This window comes from Lutra lutra, chromosome 5 (genome assembly GCF_902655055.1).
Source record: "Lutra lutra chromosome 5, mLutLut1.2, whole genome shotgun sequence".
Classification (NCBI taxonomy): Eukaryota; Metazoa; Chordata; class Mammalia; order Carnivora; family Mustelidae; genus Lutra; species Lutra lutra.
The window spans coordinates 29,837,397-29,852,129 of record NC_062282.1 but is presented as its reverse complement, the minus strand read 5'-3'; the positions used below and the strand labels follow the sequence as shown (position 1 = coordinate 29,852,129).

Here is a 14,733-nt window from a genome sequence, read left to right as displayed (position 1 = left end):
CCCCTTTTGTCTTTTTTTTTTTCTTTAAAGATTTTGGTTATTTATTAAAGAGGGAAAACCAGCAGGGAGAGGGGCAGAGGGAGAGCCAGAAAAATCTCAAGCAGACTCCCCGCTGAGCATAGAGCCCAAAGCAGGGCTTGAACTCAGGACCATAAGATCATGAGCTGAGCTGAAACCAAGAGTCAGACACTTGATTAAGCCATGTAGGTGGCCCCCTTCTTATCTTTTTGATTTTAGTCATGCTGACAGGTATTAAGTGATATATTTCAGTGTGATTTTGATTTGCATTTCCTTGATGATTAGTGATTTTGAGCATCTTTTCATGCATCTGTTGGCCATCTATATGTCTTTTGTAGAAAAATGTCTATTCAGGTCCTCTGCCCATTTTTAATTGGATTATTTGGGGGTTTTTTTGGTGTACAGTTGTATAATTTCTTTGTATACTTTGGATTTTAACCTCTTATCAGATCTATCATTTGCAAATGTCTTCTTCCATTCAGCAGATTGCCTTTTTGTTTTGTTGATGGTTTCCTCCTGCATGGTGCAAAAGCTTTTTTGTGTAACCAAAAGAGAATATTTAATCTTCTGAACCTTTCTTTACTGGAATAGTCAGTGAAGTGTTTCCTCCCATTGTGATTTGCATGAGTACTCAATAAAAGTGCCTCTTAGGGGGCGCCTGGGTGGCTCAGTGGTTAAAGCCTCTGCCTTCGGCTCAGGTCATGATCCCAGGGTCCTGGGATTGAGCCTCACATCGGGCTCTCTGCTCAGCAGGGAGCCTGCCTCCTCCTCCTCTCTCTCTCTCTGCCTGCCTCTCTGCCTACTTGTGATCTGTCTGTCAAATAAATAAAAATCTTTAAAAAAAAAAAAAAAAGTGCCTCTTAGAACTTAGAATAAAGATGGGCCAGAATATACCAGCAATCCAGGAACACCATTCACATTTTCCTTAGGGAAAATTGGCAGACCTATAAAATCCTCTTAGATTATGTAATAATTAAGAAAATTTAAAAATTTGGTGTTTAGAATCATTCCTGTGGGAAATTACATTGTTAACTTCCTCTAGAACAGTGTCTCTTGAATTTTCCAGTGATTCAGGGTCATCTGCTGCCCAACTCAGAACTTGAACTCACAACCCTGAGATCAAGACCCGAGCCGAGATTGAGTTAGATACTTAATCAACTGAGCCACTCAGCTGCCCCTTTAGCTGGTGATCTTTTTAAAACAAGTGTTGGGCCCCATTCTTGGAATTCCTGAATTGAATAGGTTTGGGTGGAGAGTGTGCTTTTCTAACAAGGTCTTAGGTGTTGCTAATAGTGTTGGTTAGGTAGTACTTTGAAAACCACTGCCCTAAAATATATGAAAACAAGGTTCATTCAAATCAGCATGCTTTTTCTAGATAATAAAAAATAATCAGAGCCTGGGGTTTATAAATTTCAGAAGGCATATCTGTTTTAATCTAGGTAAATAGTTTAAAAACTTGCCCATACTACTTTTCAGATTGATGAAATTAAACAACACATAACTCAATTTTGGCTAGCAGAATTGGAAGACACTCCTGTAATTTTAAAAATCAAAAAGATTTAGATGCAAACATTAGGTTATCCTACCTAGTGATTCTTTTTTTTTTTTAAGATTTTTATTTATTTATTTCACAGACAGAGATCACAAGTCAGAGATCACAAGTAGGCAGGGAGGCAGACGGGGGGGAGGGGGTGGAGGCGGGAAGCAGGCTCCCTGCTGAGCAGAGAGCCTGATGCGGGGCTCAATCCCAAGGCCCTGAGATCATGACCTGAGCGGAAGGCAGAGGCTTTAACCCACTGAAGTCACCCAGGTGCCCCCCTACCTAGTAATTCTATTAAGAAATATTTTAAGACATGGGGTGCCTGGGTGGCTCAGTGGGTTAAGCCGCTGCCTTCGGCTCAGGTCATGATCCCAGGTCCTGGGTTCGAGCCCCACATCGGGCTTTCTGCTCAGCAGGGAGCCTGCTTCCTCCTCTCTCTCTGCCTGCCTCTCTGCCTACTTGGGATTTCTCTCTGTCAAATAAATAAATAAAATCTTTAAAAAAAAAATATTTTAAGACAGAATGAAAAAAATCTCCAGGTTACCTAATCATTTTATTATTATAACATCATAATATATACTATTCATAATATAATAATAATTTTATTATTTGTGGTAAAGTGTATAATCTTTCTTGAATGTTACTTTATTTTCCTTTCTGGGATTATTTAGGTTAGAGGTTGAATGAACCTCTGGCACCTCTTAAGTCTCACATGTTTCTTCTTTTAGGAAAATGAAGCTGTTTTTCTTTTGGATGATAAATTCATAAATGAAATTAATTTGCTATCAGGAAGAACAAAGAAGAAAATTCCTTGTCTGCAGCCTTTACTGAAGGATGTTATTATCCTAACAACATCCAGTAATGGTTAAGTAGTACTAATATTTTCAAAAGTCTAGATTAATTGTGTTTGTTCATAGTTTGGGGCAATATCAAGGGACATATTAGATTATAAGTATTGTATTTCCTTTTTGGAAACAGATGCCTGGCTGGCTGGGGTACTCACTACAGGGGAGCTTTTTCTTTGGAACAAGGATCAAGATTGCTTGAAAACTATACAGACAACTGAAGAGCCTAAGAAAATGATTCAAGCTGCAGTAGGTAGGAGTTTTTTATTTGCTTAAATTGGTTTACTTGGTAAATAGAAAAGAAGATGAAACATTTTCCTATTACTATTTTAAAAATATATCTCTGTATGTGTGCATATATTTATCTGTATATATAGAGAATATATACATATTTATGTTTTCTTGTATATGAATTTTTTTGGTGGTGTTTATTTGTGATACTTAGATTTATCTTGAAGAAAAGTCTGGCCTAACATATCTGATAACAGTGGGTTCCTTGGGTGTCTGGGTGACTCAGTCGTTAAGCATCTGCCTTCGGCTCAGGTCATGATCCTAGGGTCCTGGGATCGAGCCCCACATTGGGCTCCCTGCTCAGCGGGAAGCCTGCTTCTCCCTCTCCTACTTCCCCTGCTTGTTTTCCCTCTCTTGCTGTGTCTCTTTCTGTCAAATAAATAAATACAACCTTAAAAACAACAACAACGGGCGCCTGGGTGGCTCAGTGGGTTGGGCCTCTGCCTTCAGCTTGGGTCGTGATCTCGGGGTCCTGGGATCGAGGCCCATGTCGGGCTCTCTGCTCGGCGGGGAGCCTGCTTTCTCCTCTCTCTCTCTTTGCCTGCCTCTCTGCATACTTGTGATCTCTCTCTGTTTCAAATAAATAAATAAAATCTTAAAAAACAAACAAACAAACAACAACAACAACAACAATGGGTTCCTAAAATCACATAACAGGTACATGATAAATGTTACTATTATTTGTACTTTTAATTTATTAGTAGTGCCTTAGTTTTATCCTGAATGGAAGCATCATTTAGGTTTCTTATTGTCAGAAGAGGTAAATTATGTACTTTCTGGGAAGAATTCAGACTTCAGAAGTTTAATTAACTTTTTTTTTTTTTTAAGCGAGCTCCTTGAGACTGTACTTGTGTGTATCTGGAAATGGGAAAAGAGTTCTGCTTATAACTCCTTCTGGATGCATATTTCTTTGGGAATATTTGGAATTCAAGAACATCTTCTCTTCTAAAAGCCCTTCATTGGTAGGCCAGTGGTCCCAGATCATACCTGAAGAAGCAGTTCATTTGCCTTCTAATGAAGATAAAGAAGCTGTAGTGCATGCTGTTTTTATAAAAAATGAGGTAAAATCCAAATCAGACAGGGTGCTATAGGAGTTGAGATCTCTGACTCTAAGAACAGACACTCTTTGTGAAGCTACTGAGCAGAGTGTGTAAAGCACTGTTACATAGCTTTAGTCATCATTAATTGTCAGAGTAATTATGAAATTATTGTAGAAAAAATATTTTTACATTTCTTGGTTATATTTTTAAAAATGTTTATTAAAAATGGTTTGAACTCCACCAAAAAAAATTTTAGAACTGACAAATGAATTCAGTAAAGTCATAGGATATAAGGTGATTATATAGAAATCTCTTGCATTTCTCTACACTAGAAATGATGTAGCAAAAAGAAATTAGGAAAACAATTTCATTTATAATTGCACCAAAAAGAATAAAATACCTAGGAATAAACTTAACCAAGGAGGTGAAAGATCTGTACTCTGAAAACTTTTTAAAACATTGATTAAAGAAATTGAAGATGACACAAACAAATGGAAAGATATTTCATGCTCATGAATTGGGAGAACGAGTATTGTTGAAATGTCCATGCTACCCAAAGCAGTCTACAGATTTAATGCAATCCCTATCAACATAACATTTTTTAAAGAACTAGAACAAATAAACCCCAATTTGTACAGAGCACAAAAGATCCCGAGCAGCCAAAGCAGTCTTGGAAAAGAAGAACAAAGCTGGAGGTGATAAAACAGTACAGGGCAGGCACAAAATAGACACATAGCTCAATGGAACAGAATAGAGAACCTAGAAATAAACCCATACATACATGGTCAGTTAGTCTATGAGGAAGGAAGCAAGAATATATAGTGAGGGAAAAGACAGTCTCTTCAACAAATGCTGTTGAGAAAACTGGACCATTTTCTTAAACCACACACACAAAAAAACTCAAAATGGATTAAAGACCTAAGTGAAACCTGCAACCATAAAATTCCTAGAAGAAAGCATAAGCAGTAATTTCTTTGACATCAGCTTTAGAAACATTTTCCTAGGGGCGCCTGGGTGGCTCAGTGGGTTAAAACCTCTGCCTTCGGCTCAGGTCATGATCTCAGGGTCCTGGGATCGAGCCCCACATGGGACTCTCTGCTCAGCAGGGAGCCCGCTTCCTCCTCTCTCTCTCTGCCTCTCTGCCTACCTGTGATCTCTGTCAAATAAATAATAAATAAAATCTTAAAAAAAAAAGAAAAAGAAACATTTTCCTAGATGTATCTCCTCTGGCAAAGGAAACAACTATTGTAAATACACAAAAATAAAAAGCTTATGCAACAGGAAGGAGGAAGCCATCAACAAAACAAAAAGGGAGTTTATTGAACTGGAGAAGATACTTGCACATATTTTTGTTAAAGGGTTAATATCCAAAGTATACAAAAGTATACAACTCAACACCAAAAACCCACAAATAATCCAATTAAAAAATGGGCAGAGGACCTGAATAGACATTTCTCTACAGAAGACATAGAGATGGCCTCAGTTGCATGAAAAATTGCTCATCATCACTAATCATCAGGGAAGTGCAAACCAAAATTATACTGAGATCTATCACCTGATGCCTGTCAATGACTAGTATCAAAAAGATAAGATATAAAATGTGTTTGACAAGGATGTTGAGAAAAGAACCTTCATGTACTGTTGGAGGGAATATAAATTGGTATAGCTACTGTGGAAAACAGTATGGAGTTTCCTCAAAAAATTAGAAATACCATGTGATCCACTAATTCTACAACTGGATATTTACCCAAAGAAAACAGAAACACTAATTCAAAAAGACATATGTACCTCTTTATTTATTGCAGCATTATTATTTATAATAGCCAAACTATGGTAGCAACCCCATGTCCATCAATAAGTGAGTGGATAGGGCCTCCTGGGTGGCACAGTCCTTGAGCATCTGCCTTTGGCTCAGGTCATGATCCCAGGCTCCTGGGTCCTGGGATTGAGCCCTGCATCGGGCTCCCAGCTCAGCAGGAAGCCTGCTTCTCCCTCTCCCATTCCCACTGCTTGTGTTTCCTCTCTCGCTCTCTCTTTCAAATTAATAAATAAACCTTAAAAAAAAAATAGGGAAGTGGATAAAGAAGTGGATATATATATATATATATATATATATATATATATATATATATATAAATAAAATGGAATATTACTCAGTGATAAAAAGAATGAGATCTTGTCATTTGTGATGACATGGATCAACTTAGAGGGTATAAGGCCAAGTGAAATAAGTCAAACGACAAATACTTGACAAAGTGAAATAAGTCAGAGGACCATGACTTCACTTACATGTCGAATCTTTATCAAAATGAGCAGGGGCACCTGGGTGGCTCAGTGGGTTAAAGCCTCTGCCTTCAGCTCGGGTCATGATCCCAGGGTCCTGGGATCGAGCCCCACATCGGGCTCTCTGTTCTGCAGAGAGCCTGCTTCCTCCTCTCTCTCTGCCTGCCTCTCTGCTACTTGTAATCTCTGTCTGTCAAATAAATAAATAAAATCTTAAAAAAAAAATCAAAATGAGCAAACAAAAACAACAAAATAGATTCTTAAATACAGAGAACAACTGGTGGTTGGTTACAAGAGGGGAGTGGGTGAGACGTGGGTGAGGGATAGGTGAAATAGATAAAGGGATTAAGAGCATACCTACCTTGATGAACACTGAGAAATGTGTAGAATTGTTGAATCATTATATTGTACACTCAAAAATAATACAACACTGTAAACTATAAGTTAAAAAATGGTTTAAGTTAGAGCTTCCTTTTTCTTTCCCTAGTTTCACTTTTCCCTAGGTTTAAAATTTTATTTGCCAATTTTCTTATTATTTATTTATTTGGCAGAGAGAGACCATGAGAGAGCACAAGCAGGGATAATGGGAGAGGGAGAAGCAGGCTTCCCGCACTGAGCAGAGAGCCTGATGCGGGGCTCGATCCGAGGACCCTGGGATCATGACCTGAGCCGAAGAGCAGATTCTTTTTTTTTTTTAAGATTTTATTTATTTATTTGACAGAGAGAGATCACAAGTAGACAGAGAGGCAGGCAGAGAGAGAGAGAGAGAGGGAAGCAGGCTCCCTGCCGAGCAGAGAGCCCCATGCGGGACTCGATCCCAGGACCCTGAGATCATGACCTGAGCCGAAGGCAGCGGCTTAACCCACTGAGCCACCCAGGCGCCCCCCCTTTTTTTTTTTTTTAAGATTTTATTTATTTATTTGACAGACAGAGATCAAAAATAGGCAGAGAGGCAGGCAGAGAGAGAGGAGGAAGCAGGCTCCCTGCCGAGCAGAAAGCCCGATGCAGAGCTCAATCCCAGGACCCTGAGATCATGACCTGAGCTGAGGGCAGAGGCTTTAACCCACTGAGCCACCCAAGTGCCCCCAAAGGGCAGATTCTTAACAACTGAGCCACCCAGGCGTCCCGAAAATTTTATTTATTTTTACTTATTTATTTGAGTATAGTTGACACAGTGTTACATTAGTTACAGGTATACATCATGGTGATTCAACAACACTTTATGTTATGCTGTGATTACCACAAGTATAGTCACCATCTGTCACTATGCAAAACTATTACAGTACCATTGATGATATACCCTATGCTCTACCTTTTATTCCCATGACTCGTTACACATAACTAGAAGTCTGTACCTCCCACTCCCCTTCACCCATTTTGCCCATCCCCCTCCTTCCTTCCCTTTGACAACCAGCAGTTTGTTCTCTATTTATAGGTCTGATTCTGTACTTTTCCTTAGTTTTTCCTTAGTTTTCCTTGGTTTTAAAATCTAATTAGTTTAATAATTTAAAAAGCTAGGATTGGTGATACTAAGTAAGACATTTAATTTCCAAGAAAGAACAAATTCATTAACTGAGAAACATTATAAATAGCTACATGCATTCCTTGTAAGTATGGACCAACAGTTACCGAATCCACTATTGTTAAAAGTTGCATTTTGAAATTTTATTTTCCTCTATCATCCTCCACTGTAGGGGTAGTGCCCTAATTTAAATAATATATAACTATAAGATAAGAGAAAAATATATAAGAATATATAAGAATCTTTTCAGTAATAGTTACCGTAAATGGCAGTGTTTGCTTGAGACATGCCTCTGGCTCAGAAATAAATTACTTACTCATTTTTTTTAAAATTACTTATTCTCTAGCCTAATGTTAAGAATAAAAATACAAACAAGATTTCCATATTTGGGGCGCCTGGGTGGCTCAGTGGGTTAAGCCGCTGCCTTCGGCTCAGGTCATGATCCCAGGTCCTGGGTTCGAGCCCCACATCGGGCTTTCTGCTCAGCAGGGAGCCTGCTTCCTCCTCTCTCTCTGCCTGCCTCTCTGCCTACTTGTGATTTCTCTCTGTCAAATAAATAAATAAAATCTTTAAAAAAAAAAAAAAAAAAAAAAAAAAAGATTTCCATATTTTATTTTATTTATGATGAAAAATGTATGTTCTATATATCTTGATTAATTTTTAGATGAATTATATACTAAAGTTTATTAAATTTATCTACAGTTATTTGGAGATTGCTGCTTCTGTTCATTTACTTTTTATTCTGGAGAATGTCTGAAGTTGACATTTCTAGCAATTCAGTGGCATGAAAATGTATTTACACCTATAAGGTAAGGCAAAGATTTCCTTCTTCCTTGTTTCTTATCCCTTTTACAGCAGTATTTTTCTCCCATAAAAACATAATAAGATTAGTTAAATGGAATGTGAATTTGAACTTCTGAGATTACAAAGCTGTTCTTCCCATAAATACTACTTTGCTATTTTAGTTTTCATTTTAAATGTTTACTCTAGGGGCGGCTGGGTGGCTCAGAACTTAAGCGTCTGGCTTCAGCTCAGGTCATGATCCCGGGGTCCTGGGATCGAGCCTCGCATTGGGCTCCCTGCTCGGCAGGGAGCTTGCTTCCTCCTCTCTCTCTGCCTACTTGTGATCTCTGTCTGTCAAATAAATAAATAAAATCTTTAAAAAGTAAATAAATTAAGAAATAATTTTATTGGGGTGCCTGAGTGGCTCAGTATGTTAATCATCTGACTTCTGCTTAAGTCATGATCCTGGGGTCCTAGGATGGAGCCCTGTATCCCCAGGGAATCCCTGCTCAGTGGAGAGTCTCCTTCTCCCCCTGCCTCTGCCCCTACCCCCACTCATGTGCTTTCTCTCTCTGTCTCTCAAATAAATGAATTAAAAAATATATAAAAAAAACAGTTTTATTTAGGGGTACCTGGCTGACTCCGTTACAAGAGCATGCCACCCTTGATCTTGGGGTCATTAGTTTGAGCCCATGTCAGGAATAGGGATTACATAAATAAAATAAATAAATAAAAATAAAAAGTTTTATTTATTCTAAAAAGCCCAGTAATATACAGAGTTCATTAAAAGCGTAGAATGCCTAAGTAGGATTTAGTAAAATAGTGGGCTTTTTTTTAATTATTTTCTTCATTTTCATACACTAACAGTACTTTATTAAAATATTTATATAAAGTAAAATGAATAGATCTTAAGTGTATAATGAGATGGATTTTGATAAATATGTATATAACCATCCTAATATCAAATATAGAACATTTTCACTATTTTATTTAATTTTTAATTTTTTGTATGAAAGCTTCACACCCAGCATGGAACCCAAGGTAGGCCTTGAACTTAAAACCCTGAGCTCAGGAGTTGCAGGCTCTACCAACTGAGCCAGACAGGCACCCCAGCAGCAAAATCATTGGCACTATTTAAAAAATCCTTTCTTCTCTACCTATTTAATTTCCGTAAAAATGTTTATAATAATGTAGAAATATGTGTCACCTAAACCTTTCATCAAAACAGATGAGTTTGGGGTTGACTATGGAACATGCCTTTACTAACAAAACGCTGATAGTGAATTTGTTTAACTAGCAACTGCTCTTTGTGCCGTGGATGAAACTTCTGAACAGTAGCTAAGAGGCTCCTAATATTTGTGCACATGTAGGAATTTAGTTGTACTCTTTAAGTTTTTCGTGATGAACTAAATATCCTATTACAATTATTTCATTGCTTTCTTAGTTCATTGCCATACCATGTTCATTGGGCACAACAAAACTGCCATCTGTGCAGTCTGGTTCCTAAATGTGAAGCAGTGAAGTCAAGAGGAGCTCTACTTTCTGCCTTTTCAAGAGATGGTATTGCCTTGGCAGTAACTCTTAATCAGAAAGACCCAAAGGTTGGTAAATGTAATTTGTCTTGGAAGTGACCTATAAAAGACTTTAGTTCTGTTTGGAGTTCCTTGTTTTTTTAATACTACTTTACGTTTTTTAAATTGGTGTTTTCTGATCCAATTTAATGTTGTAGATTGGTAAAGTTGTTTAAACTAGCTGCTGTAATTCCAAAACTTGGCCTTGAGAAGTGAGAAAAGGGTAGCAAAAAGGAAGAAAAAAGGACAAAGTGGTAACTGATAGCCTTAAAATATAGTCTAAAAAAGTGAGGAGTTTTAGTTTTCAGTATTGTTTTCCAATTGGGAAAAACTTCCAAGATAGTTTATTTATACAATAATAGTCTCTAGGCCTCTAGAATTCTTTTTTTAAAGATTTTATTTATTTATTTGAGAGAGAGAAAGCATGAGAGGGGAGAAGCAGAGGAAGAAGCAGACTTCCTGTCCAGCAGGGAGCCCGATGTGGGACTTGATTATGACCTGAGCTGAAAGCAGTTGCTTAGCCAACTGAGCCACCCAGGCGCCTCTAGGTCTCCAGAATTAAAAGTAATGATTAGGGGCGCCTGGGTGGCTCAGTGGGTTGAGCCGCTGCCTTCGGCTTGGGTCCTGATCTCAGGGTCCTGGGATCAAGCCCCGCATCGGGCTCTCTGCTCAGCAGGGAGCCTGCTTCCTCCTCTCTCTCTGCCTGCCTCTCTGCCTGCTTGTGCTCTCTCTCTCTGTCAAATAAATAAATAAATAAATCTTTAAAAAAAAAAATAAAAGTAATGATTAAAGTGAAATAATTTAATGGCTTTGTTGTCTTTTTTTTTTTTTTTTTTCCTTTCTAGGCAACTCAGGTATTGTTTATAAACACACTGAATTTTGTTACTCTCTGTGGTAGCCTGAGAGGATGTAGTAATAAGAATCCTATAGTCCCAGCTACACTTACCAGGTAAGAACTCTTGTGTTTCTACATAGTGTTTTGATTTTCCAATGGTTTGATAAGTTTAAGGCTCCGATAATTCAAAAGCTATCTAAATAGATATTTAGATAGATAATGCAATTTACTTTCAGCATTTGTGCTTGATAACTTCTAAAAATTGCTTTATTAAGGAAAATCCTACTTTAAGAAAGGGTCTCAGTAGGGTAAAAGATAATGAACATATTTTCTTTTCTCCTTTTTCTCCTGTGTTGTCTCAGGAGGAGTGGGATTACAACTGGGTAGGGAAATAATTGAGCTTAATTAGAGACCAAAGTTAAATAGCCTGGACTGGGAAAACCATTATATACCCAGGGAGGCTGAGGTATTAGCTTTTTAAACAAAATTGGTGTGCTCTGCATATGGATTAATTTTGAATGGCACATGAGCCACTACCAGATTTTCTCTTGGACTTTTATAATTTCCTTTCCTTTTTTTTTTTTTTTTAAGATTTTATTTATTTATTTGACAGAGAGAGATCACAAGTAGATGGAGAGGCAGGCAGAGAGAGAGAGAGAGAGAGAGGGAAGCAGGCTCCCTGAGATCATGACCTGAGCCGAAGACAGAGGCTTAACCCACTGAGCCACCCAGGCGCCCCTGTAATTTCCTTTTCTAAACACTTTTCTGTGCTGTTCTCTGAATTTCCAAAGTTTTTAGTCTATCTAGCCTTGTCTCTGCATTTTCTTTCCCTCTTCAAAAGTTCTTTTCTAAAGGTATTATTCATTCTTACACCTGAAATTATTATAACACCATGTCTCAACTATACTTCAATAAAGTATTACTAGTCTCAGTTGCAGTGGTCTGCTTGACTTAGAATCTCTGTCATAATTTACATGAGGGGCTACTTTTTGTTTTCATGAAAGATTAATATTACCAGATAGTTAAGGAGTAGAAAGGATGGCTTTGGGAGGAGGAAGTCCGCTGCTCATGGAACTCTAGCAAGCTGCAGAGAGGATAGGTGGGGTATTGACCTTTAAATCTATCAGTGGATTTTAGTTGTAGACACCAATATGATTAGAGCTGTTCTAATTAAAATGTGAGTAACCAAAAGGCTTAACTCTTTTAGGGAGTATTTTCATCTTATTTGCTTATGTATCTGTGAATTTCTAGTTGATATGTTGTATGGAGTAAGTATTTATGAGCAAACATCTTTGTTCTTACCATTTTCCTAGGAAGTAAAATACACAAAATATATGTGGTAGTTGTCTACTGTTCATTCTTTTCCCCTTATTTTTGGAGTGTTTCACCCTTGGCCATTTTAAATTGTGAAAACATTCTATGGAGTCCTTTCTAAACATACTGTCTTGCTTTTTCTAGGTCCTACTGGGTGGGTGATATCAGCTGGACTCATGATAGTCTTTTTCTGGCTTGTATGTTAAAACGCGGCTCCCTGGTTTTATTGACCTGTCAAGGTGAATTGGTAACATTAATTACATTTGGTTGCTCCATAGAATTTGGGCCAGCAGAATTTATTCCTTTTCACCCTCTAATAACATATAGGTGAGACATTTGAATTGTTATAATTTGTTTACAGAACGTTTTCTTCTTTGGTATTACTTTATGTATTTTTTTTTAAATAATTTTGTCTTTCACATTGTCTTATTCTTTCTTTGCGTCTGTCATCTCAATACCTGTTTCTTATTTATAGTTTTCTTCTATTTCTTTTTGTTGCTTAATCCTGGTGAAAATTTGACATTGTGACTATGTAAGTATGAGTTATTTAAATATTCAGTAACACTAAAACATTTATCTTCTTTTATGTAAAAGTTCAAAGAAGTATGATATGTCTTTCATTGTTTTAAAAGAAGAATACTTAGATAAATTAGTAACTCAAACTTAACTTGGCAAATGGATTTATCTTTTTTTTTCCCCAAAGGGAAAAAAGGAAAAAGTTGTGGGAAATGGATAGAAGACTTCAGAATTTAGCCATATTTTAATTTTTAATTGTGGGGTGGGGTAGCACTTTAGGTTTGGAGTCAGATGTAAATTCAAATCTTGGTTCTTCTACTTATTAGTTGCGTGACTTTGGGAAAGTTATACTTTAAGCCTCTGTTTCTTTTACTGTGAAAAGAAGACTCGATTGAAGTAAAATAATAAGTAGTATTAAATTGCTTAGCACAGTTCCAATATAAAGTAAGTGCTCAGTAAATATTTGTTGTTAATGATGTTGATATTAGATATGACCAGACATATATACACAGGTATTTACAATACAAAAAAATTGGAAAACTCCTTTGAAATTAATCCATTGCCATTGCCTCACAGAAAGGTAATTGTGGAGGGGCATGTCCTTGATTATATTTAGCAAAAATGATGCTTAATTTTTAGTATTAGAAAATCCTAATTGAAAAATTTGTCATTTCCTGCAGTGAAAGTATTTTTTTCCTTATTTTTATGGTCTATTTCATAATTGACTTAAATTTCCTCATATTCTTCTTTAAAATTAATTTAGGACCTTTTAAAACAGATTACTTTTAATGGTTACATAAGTAATACTATTTATTATGTGAGAAAATTAACTAATAAAAAATCAGGTGCTATAAAACTAAATGGTGTAGAAAATGAAACATTCTTGTATTCCTATTCCTCTGAAATAACGATTATTAACATTTTAGCGTGTTGTCTTAAAATAAGTTTTTTAAAAATGACATTTATAATAATAACTATTAGTTTTTTTTTTTTTTGAAGATTTTATTTATTTATTTGACAGAGAGATCACAAGTAGGCAGAGGCAGGCAGAGAGAGAGGGGGAAGCAGGCTCCCCACTGAGCAGAGAGCCTGATGTGGGGCTTGATCCCAGGACCCTGAGATTATGACCTGAGCCGAAGGCAGAGGCTTTAACCCACTGAGCCACCCAGACGCCCCTAGTTTCTTTTTTAAAGCAAAAGTTCTGTGATAAATGCGGTTTACTGTTTGTTTTGCTTTTTTGATTGAACAGTTTATATTATACATCTTTCCATGAAGTAATTTTTTAATGTTTTATAGATTCCTTGTGTAGATATTGTGTAATTCACCAATCTCCTGTTGACCATTTGACTAATAAAATCTATATTTGAATAGTTTCCTAACCAGAAAGAGATTATAATATATTTTTGATTATTTGTTCTCTTTATAAAGCCCCAAAGTTATTAAGCAGTGATATTAAGTAATTGTAAGCAGGTATACCACCATAACAGTAAATGTGTACATTTATGTGGAAACTCAGTCAAATTTAATCTTAAGCTGATAAATTTTACTCATTACTATTTCTCCCAAATGTCTTTCTCATTTTTTTTTCTTTCTCCTCTCTTTTTCTTTAAGGGGTGCGGGAGAGGGAGAGGGAAAGAAAATCTTAAGCAGGCTCCGTGCCCAGCACGGAGGCTGACTCAGGGCTTAATCCCACAAACCTGAGATCATGACCTAAGCTGAAACCAAGATTCGGACGCTCAACCAACAGAGCCACCCAGGCCCCCCTTCTTTCTCCTCCTTAGTAACAAGTATATTCATATCTCATAATTATATTCTTATAAGTGTATTTAAATATATGAGAAGCAGGGTTAGCTCTTTAACTCTGTAATAGTAAAAATGAACTGCCTTAATTCTTCTCTGAAATAGTTTATATAAAACTAAATTAAAAACAAAATAGAGTAAATGCCATAATTCAGGAAATATTCAAAAAGTATATAAACCTACATATTATTTAGTCATTTATGTTTTCCTTACAGATATATACAATTTAATGTTAGTGTGTTTCAGTGGCTTTTTTATCATTCTGTAGCTTTTTTTTTTTTTTTTTAAAGATTTTGTTTATTTATTTGACAGAGATCACAAGTAGACGGAGAGGCAGGCAGAGAGAGAGAGAGGGAAGCAGGCTCCCTGCTGAGC

General features: G+C 36.7%; 1 protein-coding gene across 5 annotated transcripts in view; it reads left to right on the top strand.

The window, feature by feature from the left end:
• Positions 1-14,733, top strand: part of CPLANE1 (ciliogenesis and planar polarity effector complex subunit 1) — a 146,528-nt gene that overhangs the window by 11,130 nt on the left and 120,665 nt on the right. For all 5 annotated transcript variants that reach the window (XR_007127438.1, XM_047729906.1, XM_047729904.1 and 2 more), the window contains exons 3-9: positions 2,287-2,422; positions 2,537-2,656; positions 3,523-3,755; positions 8,242-8,348; positions 9,767-9,923; positions 10,739-10,842; positions 12,187-12,369. Coding sequence is in view for 4 of the 5 variants with exons in the window: in XM_047729906.1 (XP_047585862.1) it covers positions 2,287-2,422; positions 2,537-2,656; positions 3,523-3,755; positions 8,242-8,348; positions 9,767-9,923; positions 10,739-10,842; positions 12,187-12,369 (1,040 nt within the window). In the remaining variant the exon portion in view is untranslated. The remainder of the gene's footprint in view (positions 1-2,286; positions 2,423-2,536; positions 2,657-3,522; positions 3,756-8,241; positions 8,349-9,766; positions 9,924-10,738; positions 10,843-12,186; positions 12,370-14,733) is intronic.